Below are 18,357 nucleotides of genomic sequence, written 5' to 3' on the forward strand. Positions count from 1 at the left end.
GGGGCCAGGACGGAGGGCTGGGGCTGGGCGGGGTCAGGGTCCCCAGGGGACGTGGCCGCGGTCCAGAAGCCGGACGGGGGTAGACCCCGGGGGCGGGGTCTCGGGGTGCGGGTCCAGGGGGAGGTGACCGGGAGTGGCCGGGCCCAGGCGGGGCGGACAGAGCCGGAGTCTCGGGGAGGGGCGGGGTCGGTTCCGAGGGGGCGGGGCCGGGCCGGGCGGGGAGGGTGCTGAGGGGTGGGCCGGCGATCAGGGAGCTCAGAAGCGCTTGTCTTTCACCAGGCCGTTCCGCAGCGGCTTCCTGGGGGCCAGAACCGGGCCCAGGTTAGCCCCGGGCCCCATGCCCCGCGTGCCACCCTGCCTCGCCTGCATCGCCCTCCACATCCCTTTTTCCTGCCAGACGGAGACCGACCTGGCTCCTTCCTTCCTACCCGCACGGCCATCAGACCTTTGCCTCCCGCCTGGCGGGCTCGGCGTCCCTGCCCCTCCCAATTACACCCTCCTCTCTCCTCCCTCCTGCGCTACCCAAGGCATCTAACCGCCCCCCCACCACCACTTGGGTCTGGATAAACCCTGCACTGCATACTCCTCCCTTCCAGGCGCCGCGCACAAGGGGCCGCGCTCCCTGACCCTCCAGCCAGGGAGAGCTCCTCCCCTGGCTCTGGTCGCCCTGGGATTCTCCGGCCACTGCGCTCTGCATCCGCCACAGCCCCTACTTTCCTTCCATGTTCCTAAAACAACTTAAGCAGTTTTAAAACTCTAATAAGTGTCCAGGTTAAGTCCAGAGAAAGGCCCCTAATTTCTAGATAATGTATGGTTTGCATATTTCAAACTGTCTATAAAGATGTCTTCTGGGGGTGCCTGGGTGGTCCAGTAGGTTAGGCGTCTGCCTTGGGCTCAGATCAGATGTTGGGGTCCTGGGATTGAGCGTCTGGTGTCAGGCCCCTTGCTCAGGGGGGAGGGGTGGGGAGTCTGCCTCTCCCTCTCTCTTCTCCCTCTGTTTTCTCCCTCTCCCGCTCTCCCAAGTAAAATCAATATATAATACACACACACATACACACACACACACACACACACACACACACGTCTTCTGCACCCAAATGTTCCAAAAAGTCAACACTGACCTTGCTCCTGTGTGCACTACCACTCTCCCTAAATTGCATTTTCACTGCCTGCAACAGTGGCGGCGCTCGGGTTCTGACTGGGGGGTGTGCCGGGGGCCACCTCACCAGCTCCGACAAAGGGCTCCACCCCTGCTCCTTGGTGCCTTTGTCAGCACCTGCTTACTTACTTACTGCGGCTTACTGGCCAAGGCCCCGGCTATTCCCGTTCCCGCTTCGGGGAGCCCCTCATGCCTTTGCACATCGGTCTTTCGGTGCCTTTGCAGGAGTGGGTTCTAGTCTAGCTTCCGCACAAACGTATTTCCTGGGCTGGTACTATATTCTCACGGTCTAGACCTCAGAAAGCACGGAGAACTCACATTTCCCTGAGCCACTCCTGGAAATCAACCTGGGTTTCTTGCTTCTGTGTCGAATTTCACACAAATCTTGCTGGTATCTCACACGGATCCTAGCACTTGGGGTGTTACCACCGCCCCACCCCGGGTCCCCTCACTTTGCGGAGCACTCTGGCTCAGAGACCCTTTCATAGAAGAACCTATTTCCCAGGAGATGACCTCAGTCACTTCAATTCATTCTTCCCTTGGGCTGGAGCCACATGTGTCCCTTCCTGGGAGCGCGCATCCCATCCTCTGCCCCCTCTTCCGTGGCTCTTTCTCTCCCACCCGCAGGGGCCCTTGATCTGTGAGGTTACAGATAAGCCCCATGGGGGCCTCCTGTGGGTCCTTTGTCATCCGTTTTCGCCCATTGGTTCTCTAGACGGAGCAGAGGTGGGGCTCCTGGCTTCTGACCCTTAGAGTTCAGCTGCTAGATGCCACCATTTCCCTTTTGGCCTCTGGTTTCATTTCGCAGCTTCTGCTTCTGTCTCAACATCTGCTCCATCGGGAGTTTGCCCTCGGGCTGATTCGAGATACACACGTTTGCTCTTTTTCTCCAGATGATTACCAAGTACTCTGACAGCTCGTCCCTCCCAGTGATCTTTAGGACTGGAGCCTATTTATGGACTCGGCTCTCTTCCAAGGTTTCCGTTCCTATGCTTTCATTAGTAGGTTTAATACATTCAAGGATTCATACCTCGCCACAAGCCTTTTATCAGAACTTCCCCGATGATGCTGGTTTATCTTTCTGTACAAGCCTCCAAGCGCCCCTCCCAGTGGGGCTCAAAACCCCTGTTAGTATCTGGGGTGGGGGGGAGGTGGCTTCTCAGTTCCATTGCACTGCTACGGGTAAAGAGAAGCAGAACGAGGGTGGGAGCTGGACGGAGATGAGGACAGGCGGCATCTCAGGGGGATTCTGGATGTTTCCTCAGGCGTAAGGAGAGGGAGCGAGGGGGCTCCCTGGAGTTTGGCACGGTTTTCACCCTGAGTTTCCAACGACTGCAATGGGCAAATGTTCCAGGGAGGTAGTTTGGGGTGAGAAGGGGGGCTGATTCCAGGCATTTTTCAGAGATGCTAGAAACATCAGGTAGACCCGGAGACGGAGAACGGCATGCTGGGGAGCCCCAGGAGCTGGGAGAGAAAGCTGGAAGTTGGATGAGTTAAATGAGGGGGCTGCGGGAAGGGGATCCCCGGGGGTAAGTGGCAGGTAACTCAGGGCAGGTCAGCAGACGGAGTGAGGTGAGGGCCCTCGATGGCTGCTGGGACCAGCAGCCCCTGAGGCGACAAGGGGAGGGCTCCAGCCTGAGGGGCTGGGTCAGGCTGAGGGGCTGGGTCAGGTCCTGGGGGTCCCCCCAGGGGGCAGTCCCTGAGGGTGGTCTGTTCTGGGAGGGAGAGAGGGGTGCTGCTTACTTGTCACACACTCTGTCTCCCAGCTCCTGAATCATGCCCCAGGGGTCTCAGTCATCATTTCCTTACTGTCCTCAAACCTTGCTGAAGTTTCGTCTACACGGCCTGCGGGATCCTGGTTCTGAGTCCCGGAGATTTCCCCCATGGCCAGCCTTGGTCAATTTTGAGAAACGTCCTGTGCTTAAAAAGAGTGTCTGTTCACCCTGTTCTGAGCTGCTTGATGCTCCGTCAAGCTGAGATTTAGGGCTGTATCATGTGGAACGTTCCAGATCAAGGATTACATCTGAATTTCTTGTCTTGTCCTTTTATTTGCAACTTTCACATACCCTAGACTTGAAGTCTTTTAACCAGTAGAGAGGTGGATTTAAAAACAAACACAATCTTGTGAGGCAGCTGGGTGGCTCAGTTGGTTAAGCGACTGACTCTTGGTTTTGGCTCTTGGTTTTGGCTCTTGGTTTTGGCTCAGGTTATGATCTCAGGGTTCTGGGGTCCAGCCTCGTGTGTGTGTGTGTGTGTGTGTGGGGGGGGGGGGGTTGGTGGTCCACACAGCAGGGAGTCTGCATGAGATTCCCTCTCTCCCTCTGCCCCTCCCCCCTGCACTCTCTCTAAATAGATAAATAAAATCTTTAAAACAATAAATTAAATAAACCAATTCTGCAACTGATTATTCCATGAATGCTTATTTGGATGTGTAATATTTGAGAACCTACCCTCTCGTTTTGCATTACTTATCCTGCCTTTACTAACCTTCCTTTTTTGCATTTATTTTGTTCTTTGTTCCGGGTTTCCCTCTACACCCCACTAGCAGTCATAGAGGTCCCTAATGTAGCCTAAATGTAATCCCCACCCTCCTGCTGAGTGCCAATCCCACTTCAGTATTTACTACTTCACTTGTCATTTTTTTTAAAATCTCAAACTAGGCATTTAAATTTTTTTACCCAGATATATGTCATTTCACCCCTGCTGGTCTACCTCTTGGGATAGTTTTCCTGTGTTTTGAAATATACCCGTTGAGATCTGTGGTGGTAAACTTTCCTAGTTTTTGTTTCTGTGGGTGTCTTGTCACTTGAGTAATCATTTGTTTAGTTTTAAAGATTTTATTTCTTTAAAACAAACTCTACACCCAGTGTGGGGCTCAAACACAGAACCCCAAGATCGAGAGTTGGTGTGCTCTACCGATTGAGCCAGCCAGGCGCCGTCAGGTAAATGTTTTCAAAATTGTCTATGAAATTCCCAGTTGCTGGTTCCTTCTTTTCAGCACAGGACAGCTCCCTCCACAGTTATCCAGTGTCCCTCGCTGCTGTTAGTGTCATTGTCGCATAGGCCATCATTCTTGTGGCTGTTTTACATTTCTTGCTACGTGTTTGGGGTATGGATGCCTTTTTATTCATCCTCTTTATGATTTACATCTTTACATCTGGAAAATTCTGAGCACTGCATCTTCATGTTGTCTCTGCCTCCTATCAGAACTCAGTGAAGCCAGGTCATTCTTAGAAGTCTAGCTATCATCGCTTCCAGCTGCATTCACTGTAATCTGGGTCACTTCTTCGCAGCTTTCAACTTCCCGATTCTCTCTTCAGCAGCATCTAACTGTCTGGACCTTAACATCCACCTCGGGACGAAGGGTGGTCCCCAAAGAGGTGTGTCCACCTCCTAATCTCTTGCAACTGTGAATGTGACTTTTTTAGGGAAAAAAAAGTCTCTGCAGATGTGACTAAGGAATCTGGGCTGAGATCAGACTGGATTTAGGGTGGGCCCTAAATCCAAAGACAAATGTCCTTGTAAGAGAGTAGAGCCAGAGAGGAGAAGGCCATGTGAAGACAGAGAACAGATGCCAGAGTGACACAGCCACAGGCTAAGGGACGTGTGGAGCCCCGGGAAGCTAAAAGAGACAAGGAAGTGTCATTTGCTAGGGACTTCAGAGGGAGCACAGCCCTGCTGACAACGTGAGACTCCTGGTCTCCAGAACTGGGAGAGAGAGACAAATTGCTGTTGTTTTAAAGGCCCCCAACTCATGATACTTTGTTACAACAGAACTCAGAACTCGCAATGCAGCATAACATCCAGTGTCATTTCTGACAGTCTTTCATGCTTTTCGCTTTCTTTTTTTTTATTAAGACTTTTATTTGAGGGTAATCGTCGATTTGCAAAGATGTTGCAAAGGCAGTACAGGGAGCTGCAGTGTAGCCCTCGGTTGGCCTCCCTGAATGTTATCATCTTACATCTCCGCAAATCCTAGTGCATTTGTCACAACTGGAAACCAAGGTTCTGGGACAGTGCTCTGAATGAAACGTAGACCTTATATGACTTCACCAGTTTTTCCACTGGATGTCCCTTTTCTGGCCCATGAGCCCACACAGCATTCAGTCACCATGTCTTCTTCATCTCCTCTGATCGGGGACAGTTCCTCAGCTGCCTCGTTTTCCATGACCTGATGGTTTGGAGGCATCCTGACCGCTCTTGTGTAGCTTGATCCACATTCTCCTTGCTTTTTTATCCCATTTTATACCCAACTGCGCTAACTCTGGCCAACCGCGGGGAACTGAGTTCCACCAGTGACGCCCATGCCGGTGGATCATGGCAGTGTGCTCCCTGGTGTAGGCCCTGTCATTTACATTTGGAGTTCATGCCTTCATCCTACCAGAAATGCTGGCCAGGTGCCAGCCCCCCACCAAGATCCTGGCTAGGCCTTCTCAGAGCAGACAGACTAGGGAGGCGCGCAGGGTGGGGCATGCACTGGTGTACAGCAGGAAGATCTTTCAGATTTTTCGTTTTGGCCATGCAGGCACTGCCCTCTCCCACCCACTGCTTTAGCTGTTGCTTGTGCTGGAAGCCTCTGAGGATTGGTCAGACTTCCTTGGTGAGACCTCACTGATGTCGTCATGAACTCCCAGCTCACGTTCCCTAGATATAGGCCAATCTAATAGCCCCCAAACCAGATGCCTGATCCCCCCCCGCCAGTGTGCACAACCCTACCCCAACTCAGCCCCAATTTCCATCTCCGTAAATGGCAGCTTGAGCCAGAAGTCTTGGATTGTCTTTTCTTTTATTTTTGTTTCACCTAAAACAAGTCTGGTTGGTTCTACAGCAGAGTTGGGATCCGACCACATTCCTCCTGGCTACGGCCCCTGTGCCCTCATGCCCCGATGACAGTGACGGCCTCGTGGTGATCAGTCACCTGGGCCAACATGCCTACACATGATCCAGCTGGGGAGACCCCACCTGCTGCCCAGCCCTCTCATATCAGTGATCCCTGCTCACCTCTCTGGTCCCCCTCTGGCCTGGGTGCTGGCTTTTGGTCTTAGCACCCCCCACCTGTAGTTCCAGGCTTGGAGGGTATAAAGTGCCTTTATTTATGCGAACTGGCCACAGAGCCCTCAGCTCTCCACTCTGGCAACCCCCAGTTCCCTGCTCTTCTTCTGTATTCCAAGAAGATTTTTAAAATCTCTGCTTCTCTCCTCCTCCTCATGGCCTATTCTGACCCACCTCATCGAGCTCTGAGCACAAAGCTTCCCTGAGACCACCTTTCCCAGGCCGGTCACCGATGCGCCCCCCAGAAGCCAAATCATAGGTTCTACTGACTCGGTGCCTCGTGAGCCATCAAACACTCCTCGTGTTGTCTCTGGAGCACTGGATACCCTAGACTCCACTGGTCACCCAAGCCTGCCTCCATTCATTCCTGGGGCCCCTCCAGGCTGGGGGCATTGGACATCATCTGGCTTACAACCTAGGGCTGGCGAGTCCCAGGTGTCCTACCTCTGCGGTGCTCAGTTGGGCCCTCTCCCCTCCTTCCTTGGACTCCCACCTGGGCCAGACTGGGTCTGAGCCCCCAGCCCCTCCTCCTGCTCAACTGACCAGTGGGCTGCCCACTCCCCCTCCTCCCCACCTCCACTGCCACCTGCTTACGGATTCCCTTCTGGCCTAGCTCACAGCTGCTGGTGCACCGAACTAGCTACTAGCTTGGCCCTCACTGCTCCTACCATGGAGACCGATTCTCCGCCCTCACCAGCCTGCCCCCACCCCCAGGCCACTCTACCCACGTCCTGTCTGGCCTGACAGCATCTAACTCTGTGGCTAATCTTCCACGGCTTTATTGCAGTCTCTTTGGGATGGAGGCTCCAGGGGGCAGCGTCCAGGGCGGGTCATCCACTGCCTCATCTCCAGCGCCCCCAGAGTGCGCGCAGCAGGCCAGGCGTGGCTAAAGGAATGAACCGGGGTGGTGGCCCCTCCACACTCACTCAGCTTTGCTGGGCTTGGGGCTCTGGGCCTCTGCTGCGTCGTATTCCCGCACGTCCTTCAGTTCGCGCACCTGGCCGGTCAGCACCTTGGCGGCAAAAGCCACGATGTACTGTGGGAGGCGGGGAGGCACAGGTGAGCAAGTGCCACTTCCCTGACCCTGCCGCCCTCCAGATGGCTGTGCGCTCCTGCCACCAGCCCTTTGCACATGCTGTTCCTGGTGTGAACATGCTCCTCTCTGGGCCTGCCTGGGAGGGGGGCCCTGCCCCTGGACCGCTGCTCAGGACAGGAACTAGAACAGGACTGCCAGCTGAGGAGGGGGGGGCGGCGAGGAGCTGTGGGCTGCCGACTCACCAGAAACCAGTAGAGGTTCATGAGGGTGAGCAACAGGAGGAGTGCATTGAAGAAGAAGTAGAAGGGGATGTCGGGCACTGAGCGCAGGCTGCAGTGACACGTGGCGTACAGAACCTTGAGCGGAAACCAGTAGAGGCGGAACCAGAACCTGCAGGGGGCGGGGGAGCGGTGGGAGCTGAGGAAGCTGTGAGGGGGAGGGGGAGGGCTGCCCCCCCCCACAGTCTCGTCTGAACTCATCCATCTGGTCCTGCACCTCCCCACCCATCCCTGTCCCCCTGCCCCAGCCTTGCCCACCCCAGTCCATCTGTCTCCCCCCTGTCCTTTCCTGCCCGACCCTGCCTCTGCCCCCCTGGGGCTCTCCCGTCCTTCCAGGCCCCGCCCCCTCAAGCCCTACCCCTCAGTGTACCCCGCCCCAGCCCCACCTCCCTCCCTGCCCCCTCACCAGCTGACGCTGAAGCTGAGGCAGCCCAGGTCCGCCGCCAGGGCGTGGAGGCGGTGGTGGGAGCCTCCGCGGGACTTGAAGTAGACATTGAGCTTGGTAAACTCCAGCTGCACGTCGCTAATGTCGTGCAGGAAGAGCACGAGGATGCCCACGTTGTGATACCTGGTGGAGGCAGGGGAGGAGTGGGACAAGAGAGCACAGAGGGCGAGTTACACCCGGGACCCTTACCCTGCACCAAGGCTGTACCCCCAGCTTCCTGTGGGCCCACGTGACCTGCCCATTTCCTCACCAGGCCGAGTGGGGAAGCTGTGCCGGCCCCTGAGCAGCCCCACCTGCATCCTCCCCTTCCCTGCCTCACTCTTCCCGGGTGACCCAGGAGCCTCCCTGGAAGTTCCTTGTCTGCCCCTCCTGGTCTCTGTGACCCCTGACCCTCAGTGGCCTGGTATCCAGATTGTATCCATTTTGTATCCAGATCCCCCACAAGTTTATCCCTCCCCTTGAACAGCACAGCATTGCCAGCTCACCCTCCTAGCTCAGTTCATTTAACCCAAACATTGCTGCAATCTGCAGACCCTCCTAGGAAAGGCCAAGTCCCCATGAGGCTCTACAGCCTGAAGGCCATCCCCCCATCCCTCCCCAGCATTTCACACTCAACAGCTGCTTGGGCCACTGGACCTGAATTCAGCCTGGACATGGCTGGACACCTCTCTCTGCACTCCTGATAGCTCATGTGCCACAGGCCCTTTGCACATGCTGTTTCCATTGCCTAACATGCACCTCCCCAGTGTTCATGGAGCCTTCCTTCACCTTTCAGTCTTCGCTCTTATCACCCAACCACCCACACCTCCCACCACTCCTACAGACCTTATCTTCCCACTTGATTTTTTTCCCCATAGTTATCACCTTCAAACAAACCATTAGTATCTTTCTTGTCTGTTTGTTTGGGTTTGTCATCTGATTCTACGCTAGAGCAGTGCTATCTTATAGAACTTTCTAGAATGATAGGAATGTTCTAAACCTGCATTGTCCAGTATGACAGCCAGCAGCCACATGTGACCACTGAGCAGCTGAAATGTGGCCAGTGTGGCTGAAGAACAAATATGCAACTTTACTTCAGTTTAGCTAAAGCTGAAATAGGCACCAGTGGCCCCGCAGCTATTATACTGGAGGTGCAGCCAGGGCAGCCCGTCCAGCAGGAGCAGACTGTGAACTGCGTATGATATTTTAGATTCTCTATCAGTCACTTTAAAAAAAAGAGGTAAAAAAGACGTCCAGCTAATTTTAATGTTATATTCTAATTCTAATCAACTCAGTAAGTCCTTTATTGTCATCTTAACGTGTAGTTGATGCAACAAAAGGATTGGCAAGACATATTCACCCTCCAATGCCTCTGAAATCAGACTGGATCTTACACATATGGCACACTGAGGGGTGGACAGGCTGCATCTGAGGCCCTCAGGGGCCATGTGTGGTGGCTGTAGGGGGCTCTAGAATGTCACAGTGGGTGTTCCTAGCTGCACTCCCGCAGCACCTGGGCAGTAAACACCTGCTACGTGACTCGACCAAGGCTGTGTGACAAGGTGGGAGGGCTTAGAGGGGGATGGATGGGGTATGAGTGTGGTGGGGGTTCTCTGCACCTGATATACCCCATCCCTCTGGGATCTCTCCCCAGAACCTACCTCCCTGGATACCCACCATGGCCCCCTCTCTCTGCCCCATGCCAGTGTCCCTTCTTTGCTCATGCTGTGCCCTACACCCTCCTGCCCTCTCCGAGACTCACCGGAAGGCATAGGAGGAGACGATGAGGACCAGGGTGACGACATGGTGGATGAGCATGACCACCGAGTCCTTGCGCCAGGCATCCATGTACAACGTGGCATAGATGGAGTGTCCATAAAAGCTTCCCTGCAGCAGGTAGGCGGCTGCGATGTCCCGTGGTACCGCCATGCCCGGCGTCCAGTCTGGAGAGAGCAGGACTGTGTCATCAGGGACCGCCAGGGCCTCCAGGACCCCTCAAGCTGGGATGCATCCTCCACAAGCCACGGTGTGCCACCCACTTCTGCAGGTGTACTGGCCACCGGTTGTCTGTTCTCATTCTCTACCCATTATTTTTTATGAATAGGTGTTCTTTTTTTGGAATGGTTCTAGATTTATAGAAAAAAGTACTCCTATCCCTGTAATCTGTCCCCTGCAGGCCTTCCAACTCTAGCTTGGCTCCCCTTCTTGTCTTGTCTTACTCCTCAGGCTCTCTGGAAGCAGCTTCAATGCCCTCATCCTGGGCTCTCCCATCCCGGCCAGTCCCTCCACTGGATGGAGGTTGCCACTGGCCTCACTGTGCTGGGCAGGGCAGCTGAGGCAGAAATCAAACCTGCCAATGCCGTTGGGTATGGGTTGTCCCACCAAGTGGGGTGTGGCTCCGCTTCGCCTGCTCTTGCAGCCACCACGTTCCTCTTGGCACCTGTGCCCTCCCACATTCAGGCTTCAACCCCTCCTGGGGACACAGACCCCCAACTCTCCCAGTCGCCTCTGCTTCCTCTCTTAGGACTATCACCAAGAGGGCTCTGCCTGCATCGACCTGGACTTCTCTGGCCACTCCTTCTCTGCTTGCTCCCCAGAATGGCCTCCCTGGGCTCCATCTAGGGCCTCCCACCTCCAGCCTCAGAGACCTGGAGCCAGACCCCCGTGTTCCCTGGAGCCTGGCTATCCCCTCAAAAGCCCCAGTGTCTCACCTCAGTGACAATTCTTCATCTGCGCCTTGACACCTCATGCAACAGGGATCCATGTGGACCCCCATGTGGGGGCCCCTCTACATCCATGCCTCTGCTCACTTCCCCTGCCCTCGCTACCCTGACCCGGGTCCTGGCACCACTGTCTCCCGCTCAGTTTTGTCCCAGCTCCTCTTGGCCTTCCAGAGCTGTTCCCGACTGTCCACTCTCCCCTTGGTGGCCTCAATGGCCAAGAACACGTGAGCCCATGACCCAGCAAGTCCACTCCTAGTAATGTGCTCAAGGGAGCTAACATCAGGGCTCCTTGTACCTGCACATCCCCAGCAGCACTGCTGGCCATCACCAAAAGCAGCCCGAGTGCCCATCAACTCGTGTGTGGGTGAAAATGTGATCCAGCCACACAACGGAATATTACCCAGCCGTGAAAAGGAGCGCTGTGCTGGTTCACACTTCCGCATGGATTAACTTCAAAAACAAGATGCTGAACAAAAGACGCCAGACACAAAAGGTGACACGGTGCATGATCCCAAGTACATGAAACATCCAGAACAGACAGGCAAAGCCGTAGAGACAGAAAGCAGATTTGTGGCTGCCAGGGGTTAGGGGAGAAGGCATCACTGCTCGTGGGGATGGGGTCTCCTTCTGGGGGGATGGAGATGTTCTGGAACTAGGCACAGGTGATGGTTGCACGTCACTGTGAATGTGCTACATGCCACTGAACTCACTTTAGAACAGTGAATATTTAAAAACTATAGTAAAACACATACCACGGACACCCTGTCATCTCAGCCATACGTTCAGGAGCATTATTATGTTCACATGGTTGTGCAGCCATCTCCAGAGCTCTTCTCACGCTGTATGGCTGAAACTCTGTGCCCATTAAACACCAGCTCCCCATGGCCCTCCACCCCCACCCCAAGCCCTGGCTCCTGTCTCCATGAATCTGGCTATTCCAAGGACCTGACACAAGTGGACTCATGCAGAACCTGCGACTGGTAAATTATGGTTAACTTTATGTCAAGTATATTTTATCTGATTAATAATAAAAAAAAAATGCATCCCCCCAGTGGATTAGATCTCCACCCACCACTTTATCAGGTCCAAAGGCTCCCCAAAGTTTGACAGCAAAACGCACACTTCTGGCAGGGCCCTTCCTCTGCGTTCTGTCCTCAGCTAGGTGGGAATGCTGTAGCCAGTAGAGCCACCCCTCCAACTCCTGCTGGGTGCTTCTAACCCCCCTTTAGAAGGAAGAGACATAGAGGAGCCTCAATGCACAGAACCTGCTGTGGAAACAGGACACCGAATTTTCCACCAATTGCACTGGCAAGTCTTTTACCATTGGGCAAGTGTCCCCCTCCAGCCTCAGGCCCCAGATCTGGGGCGGGGCAGGGGCGGTATGGCCCACATAGGGCTCACCATTCGGACTCCATCTGCACCTCCCTGCATGCGGAGGCTGGACTCCACCCAGGGACCGCTGGCCTGCCCTCCACATGCACAACCTACCTGCTGCTCTGGACGCTCCATGCCACCCCCACTGCATCCCCCTCCCTGGCCTCTGGAATCAGTGCCCAGGTGTCCCAAACCCAGCTCCAGCTCTCCCTGAAACCTCCTCCTCCCCAGCCCCGGATCCCAGCCCCCAGAGTCATCCCTACGGTCCCTGCTCGCCCCTGCTTCTGACTTGGCAATGAATCCTATCAGTTCTCCCTTCAAAACATTTCTCAAACCAGCCACTTCTCTCCTGTTCTGGGCTCCGTCCTGGGAAGAGCCCCCCTCATGCCCTGGCTCCTGCCCTCAGCCCCCTACTCAGTTGGGCCCGGCAACATTCCTCCTCTGCTCACAGTGCCCCAGTAGATACCCACTATCCTGGAGGGGCTCCTCGCTGCCTCTGATCTGCACTGAGTGTGCCTGTCCCACAGTGGCCTTTGGATTTCCTATCTGTTCCAGGCACCTCCAGGTCCACACGCAAAAGTCATTTCTGGTGTGAACGTCCATCTCTGTAGAACATTCCCCGCCCCCTAGAGTTTTCTCATAGCTGTTAACAGATTCCAGACTTCATTGTCACCACAAGGGATGGAGGTGGGGGGAGCTTTCTCTGAAGCACTCAGCCGTGTCAGAGCAGTGCCTGGTACACAGTAGGTACCCAGTAAGTGCACATGCAAAGCAGCAGCTCACCTGCAAGCAAGTTATCACAGCATAACTTATAATAAGAAAAAACCAGAAGCAACTCCATACCTGAAACTGAACAGAGGTCCATCATGGTTCATTCCCGCAAAGGGAAACTGAATGACAGCTAAACCCTGCCCTCTAGAGATTTACGACAAGGGCAATGCACATGGGAAGAGGGGCCATGTGGGCGACATGGTCCCACAGAGACAGACAGGTGCCCGGCAAACGCAGCGCTCGTCACTGGGACACCAAAACACAGAAGCTCTGTGCCCAGTCCTCAGATGGGGACATGGGGCTTGGTGCCACCAGGAGCCTTCTGAAACTGTTTACGTCACATGGCAGAAAACACTTCCGTGTGTGTCCCTGGTACACAGCCTGGGTGCTCAGCACAGGAATAGAGAAATCCTGACACTCCCATCACAGATCAGGTTTTCTATAACAGCCTGCCTGCAGGTGATAAAGGACACTGCAGTCACCTTCCTGCCTATCCCACCAGGCTCAGGCCTTGACGGCCCCCATATCCAGCACAATCAGTGGATGCGGCCATTTCTCACCATCTTTATCTCTTTGCCAAGCTGGTCCAAGACACAGTAGCCCCTCACCTCCCCACTGGGCCACTTTCTTCCTTATCCAAGTCTCTCCTACCTGCACATGGCAGCCAGAAGCAGCTTTTTAGTATCCACAAACCCATCCCATTTAGAATGAAACTCAAACTCAGATTCCTCTTGCCTTCCTCTTATTCTCATGCACCAAGCACATACAGGCCCCAGGGCCTTGACATATGCTGTTCCAGACACCTGGAATGCCCACCTGGGTCCACACAAGGACATTTGGGCTCTTACCATAATTTGGAAATCACCTCATCAGGATAATACCTCCCTGAGCCCTGATAGCACCCTTCCCTGTCCTCAGAGCCCTTTGAGCACCCTTGTCCTGGAGCTATGTTGGAGCAGCCCTATCTTAGGGCAGACATCCAACATGAGATGTGTGATGAGTGCCCAGCTCCCCCATGGAGAGCAGAACTCTCCCCGACCCAGCTCTGTCTGGCAGGGCCCCTACCGTAGAAGACGGAGGGTGGGTCATGAAAGAACGGGTAGTCGGTGCCAAATAGCAGGTAGGCACTGTAGCTCCAGGCGCCCAGATAGAAAAGAAACTTCCAGGCGCTCTCAGGCATCTTGGCGGCATCTCTAGGCTGGAGGCGACACCGCTTGGCCAGGGGCTGTGGGTGAGAAGGTGGGTGGCCATCAATACTGGGGCCAAGGGCCAGGGCCCACTCCTCCAGGGTGGGCAAAGCCAGGCTCAGGGGCTCTCCAGGCTGGGCTGTGTTGGTGGGGGGGGGGCCCTGGTACCCACTGCCGCTTGGAGGGTAACCAGAGCCCACATTTGCCAGCCAAGGGCTAAACTTAGTGCCCAGCTGTCCAGTGCTGTGTGGGGAGGGGAATGGGGGGGAGGATGTGAGGGAAACGTAAGGGAAGCCAGGACGCCGAGGAGGGGGCACGTGAGTACAAGCAAGGGAGACCAATGGGGCCAGCTCAGTGGAGTTGGGGGGCCTTGGGGTCCCAGAGGGACCTGGGGCTATACCACGGAGGAAGCAGGATTAAAGAGAAGATGTGAGGGGCCGGTAGGGGTGAGCCTGTGAAGAGAGCACAGAGGTGAGTATGGGGGCATTGGGGTGAATGTGGAGAGGCTGGAACCCCAAGTGATCCCCATGGGGAATCATGGCACCTCGGGGAAGGGGTACCTCGGAGGGAGACTGGAGGTTGGCTAGAGAGAGAGGGTGGGGAAGCAGGGAGTGAGTAGGTGAGAGACAGCATGAGAACTTGGGGGGACAATGGAGGACAGAGTGGGGCAGGGCAGGGAAAGGATGTACAATGATAGGGGACATGAACCCAGCCACCTAGGGACACATCAGGGACACTGGAAGGAAGAGAGGTCATGCAACTGTCAGGGAGGGATCTGAGGGGCACAGCTCCCCTGGATTTCAGGAGCCCAGTTTCCATCTCCCTGGGGGTGGGGCTAAGAGCTGCTGGGTCAAGCCCGCCCCCTTCCGCGTAGGAGAGGCATGAGGGGGCCGGAGCACCAGGAGTTGCCATGGAGACAGCCAGAGCCAGTTCCAGTCACCCCTGGCAACCAGGCGGCTGCCAAGAAGATGAGCTTTGGAGGAAAAAGCAGCCCCTCCACCCGTTTCTTGGGAAGGGCGAGCCTCGAACTGCTCTCACCCCGCCCCGACCGGCCAGAGCTCTGTGGATTTCAGCAGGGGGGGTGCACAGGATCTTGCCGTTCCCCCCACCTCCACCGTTCCCCCCCCCCCCCCCCCCCGCCACCACCGCCAGGCTCCCCCATCGCCAGGCCTCCTCCTCCAGGAGGCAGCCCGCTCCACTCTGGTTGTCCCAGAGCGACCACATCCCCCTCCCAGGCTCGGACTCTCAGCCTCCTGGATCCGCCCCCCATTCCCCAGCCAGAAACTGGGAGAGTCGGGGGGACCAACAAAGCCTGATGGGGACCAAGGCGGACTTGTGGAGGGGCCCTCGTGCCTGCCTCCCCACTCTTGGGAGCAGGGCGGTGGCCGGCGTCTCCTCGCCATGTGGGTGATACGAGATGGTGGTGGGGACAGCGGCCGCCAAACAACACCCTACCCTTGACTTAACAAGGGCCAGCCTCTTCCCGGCCAGCAGAGAAAGGCCCCTTTGTTGACGCTGGGCTCTCTGTCCCTGCAGCCCCTGCCACCTCCAGCCAGATTGGGCGGAGTGACCCCCGTCAGTCCCTGGGGGAGTCGCGGCCAAGCTAGGGGCCCAAATGCCTTCCCAGCAGCTCCCATAGCAGCGACCCCTCCCTAAGGATGGGAGGGAGGCCAGGCGCCAATGTCACACCCAGGGTCACTCTCCAATCGGGGCGGTAGCCTCCCAGACTCGCTAGAAACTGGGCAATTCGGAGGCGGCCGTTCTGAAGGCCCAGGCCGTGCCACCTCCCAAGCCTGCGACCACCGGCGTGGCCGGGGAGCCCAGGCCGTTGCCTCCCCCGGTCGGAGGGTGGCGCTGACTGCAGACATGCGCCAGGCAGGGGCCGGGCAGCTCCCGCCTCTTCCCGGGAGCGGCGGACAAGTCGGCTCCGCAGCCGCACGGACCGCGGGCCCCGCTCCGTTCCGAGCGCGCCCCGCATCGCCCTGAGGCGCGAGGCGCAGGCGGCTTCTGTGGCCCGAGCCTACCCCGCCGCGCCCTCCGCCCCGCGGTCCCGGCTCGGCCTGCCCGAGAGGGCGCGCGGCGGACCGGGCCCTCCCACCGGCCGGGGCCCCCTCGTCCCGCCCTGACCCGCCAAGTCGGCCCCGGTCCCCCCACCTCTCGAACGCCCCATCCGCGGGGAGGACCCCACGTCCCGGGCTTCCTCTAGCTCGGCCACACCCCCGCATCCCCCCGCCCCCCGCCCGAGAGGGACGAGCTCCTCCAGCCCGCGGCCCCACGTTCCAGCGACCCGGCCCTGGGAGGCAGAGCGGGGTAGGCGAGGGCCGGGCTCCGGGTCCCGGGCCCTCCTGACGGCCCGGCCCCCGCCCCGGCCCCGGCCCCCGCCCCCGCCCCAGCCCGCGGCCCCACGTCCCGGACCCCGGCGGCACTGACCCGAAAGAGGCGCGCGGTGGCCGCGGAGCGCAGCGCCGTCCAGCCGAGCGCGCCGAGCGCCAGCAGCAGCAGCTCGGGCGGCGCCAGGTGCGCGTGCTCGGCCAGGCCGCGGCGCGCCAGCCCCCAGCCGCAGTCCGCGCAGCCCCGCGCCGCCGCCAGCGCGCTGCCCCAGCCCCGCTGCACCAGCTGCGCGTAGCTCGGCATGGGCTCGGGCCCCGCCGGCCCCGCCGCCGTCCCCGCCGCCGCCATGCAGTCCGCTCGCCGTCCCCGCCGCCGCTTGCGCCCGCCCGCGGTGGCCTCCGGAGCCGCGCGCCCCGCGTCACGCGCCGCAGCTGGGCCGGGGGCGCGCCGGCGGGAGCTGGGGCCGGGGGGGGCGGGACCGGCGCAAGCTCCGCCCCGGCGGGGGCGCGGGCGGCGGGGACTCCGGGCCCGGTCGCGGCGACCGAGACCCTGAGGGCGCGCGGGGGCTGGGTCTCCCGGGGCAGCGGCGGCGACCGCGGGAGGACGAGACCCGGCGACGCGTCCAGGAGACGGGCCCGCGCTCCTGCCCATTTTCCAGTGGAGGAAATCGAGGCGCGAGGCAGCGGGGAATGGCATCTGTCAGTCGTCTGCACCCGTCCGCGCCCGGGAGTGCCGAAGTGCCGTGCCCACCTGGGCTTCCCCAGCCCCCCGCGGCGTGGGGCTTGGCGAGCACCAACAGGCATTCCCCTGCACCGGTAGCTCTTTCCCCGGCCCTCCACCCTCCGACCTCACCATTCCCTGTCCTCAGGGCCACCTGCTATCCGTGACCCTGAGCACCTGGCAGGCCTCCTCTGCACCAGGTTAACACAGGCTTGCGGGGGTGGGGGAGTGGGGGGCTGAGGCAGAGGGACTGAGCAGGGACCCACCTGCTGGGACTCAGAGGCTGGATCAAGATGGTGGCTCCATTGGGACCACCCTGGGTGATACTCTACAGTCCAGTGACCAGGCCGTGTCTGAAGCCCCCAACAGCCATGATCAAGGCCTGTGGTCACCTGTTGGGGATAGTGCCTTCCCTGACACTGATAGCCCCTCTCCCAGGAACTCCCACATTCCTGTGTTCTTCCTTCCTCCCACCTAGGGCATCATCCCAAAACCTTTAAGATGCAGAGTGAAAATCAGTATGGGACTTGTAGGAGGCCTCACCTGACCTTCAGGTGCTTGGGGAAAACCCGAAGGCAGACTGAAGAGTCACACATCTCTCCCCCTTCCCTTCCTTCATCCAGTTGAGCAACACATTCAGTTGGCCCTACCTCTGAATGTTCACAAATTCAGCCACTTCCCTGCACCTATACAGCCTCCTGTGGCCCCTGGGCCCCCCTAGTGCCTCTTGCCTAGCACCCAGGCTTCCTCCTCATCCCAGAGGCCAGAGGGAGCCTGATTGCTGTCCTTCCTCTCTCACAGCCCCCCATGGCTCCCACCATGCAGAGTAAAGGCCAACTCCTCACTGACTCACGACCTACTCTCATGCTCTCCTCTCCACCTTGCTCCCCATATGCTACACTGGCCACCTCACTGTTCCTCTAGCACCCTGGCACAGTCCTGCCTCAGGGCCTTTGGCCTAGAATGCTGTTCTCCCAGGTGCTAATGGGGACCCTCGCTCACTTCCTTCAGACTTTATCTACAAAGATCACCTGCTCAGTGCACCCCTGACTTTCCCATTAGTCTTCTTCGGTGTTGTTATCTGCTCACTGTACCTCCTACTCATTATTCTTGAACCTGCACTCTGTGGGCAGGGGTCCATCTGGCCACCCAGGCCAATAAGTGACAGGCCCAGCATGTTGCAGGGTTTGAGGCCTCGCTGCCTGGCCTGGTCAAGTATTAAGGCTCAACCAGAGGCCAGAGACAGGACTGATGCAGCTTGCCTAGCAGGCAGAGGGGGACTTGAGGGTCCTCAACTGGCTA

General features: G+C 57.8%; 1 protein-coding gene across 1 annotated transcript; it reads right to left on the bottom strand.

Moving 5' to 3' along the window:
* Positions 1 to 162: 162 nt before the first annotated feature.
* On the bottom strand, positions 163 to 16,728 carry CERS1 (ceramide synthase 1). The gene is made up of 7 exons (XM_041760919.1): positions 16,435 to 16,728; positions 13,883 to 14,042; positions 9,712 to 9,892; positions 7,932 to 8,093; positions 7,490 to 7,637; positions 7,138 to 7,247; positions 163 to 298 (listed from the first exon to the last, which is right to left on the bottom strand). The coding sequence occupies exons 1-7, from the start codon at positions 16,681 to 16,683 to the stop codon at positions 256 to 258; spliced, it is 1,053 nt and encodes a 350-aa protein (XP_041616853.1). The 5' UTR covers positions 16,684 to 16,728; the 3' UTR covers positions 163 to 255.
* Between the last annotated feature and the right edge of the window lie 1,629 nt (positions 16,729 to 18,357).

This window comes from Vulpes lagopus, chromosome 7 (assembly GCF_018345385.1).
Source record: "Vulpes lagopus strain Blue_001 chromosome 7, ASM1834538v1, whole genome shotgun sequence".
In the NCBI taxonomy this organism is placed as follows: domain Eukaryota; kingdom Metazoa; phylum Chordata; class Mammalia; order Carnivora; family Canidae; genus Vulpes; species Vulpes lagopus.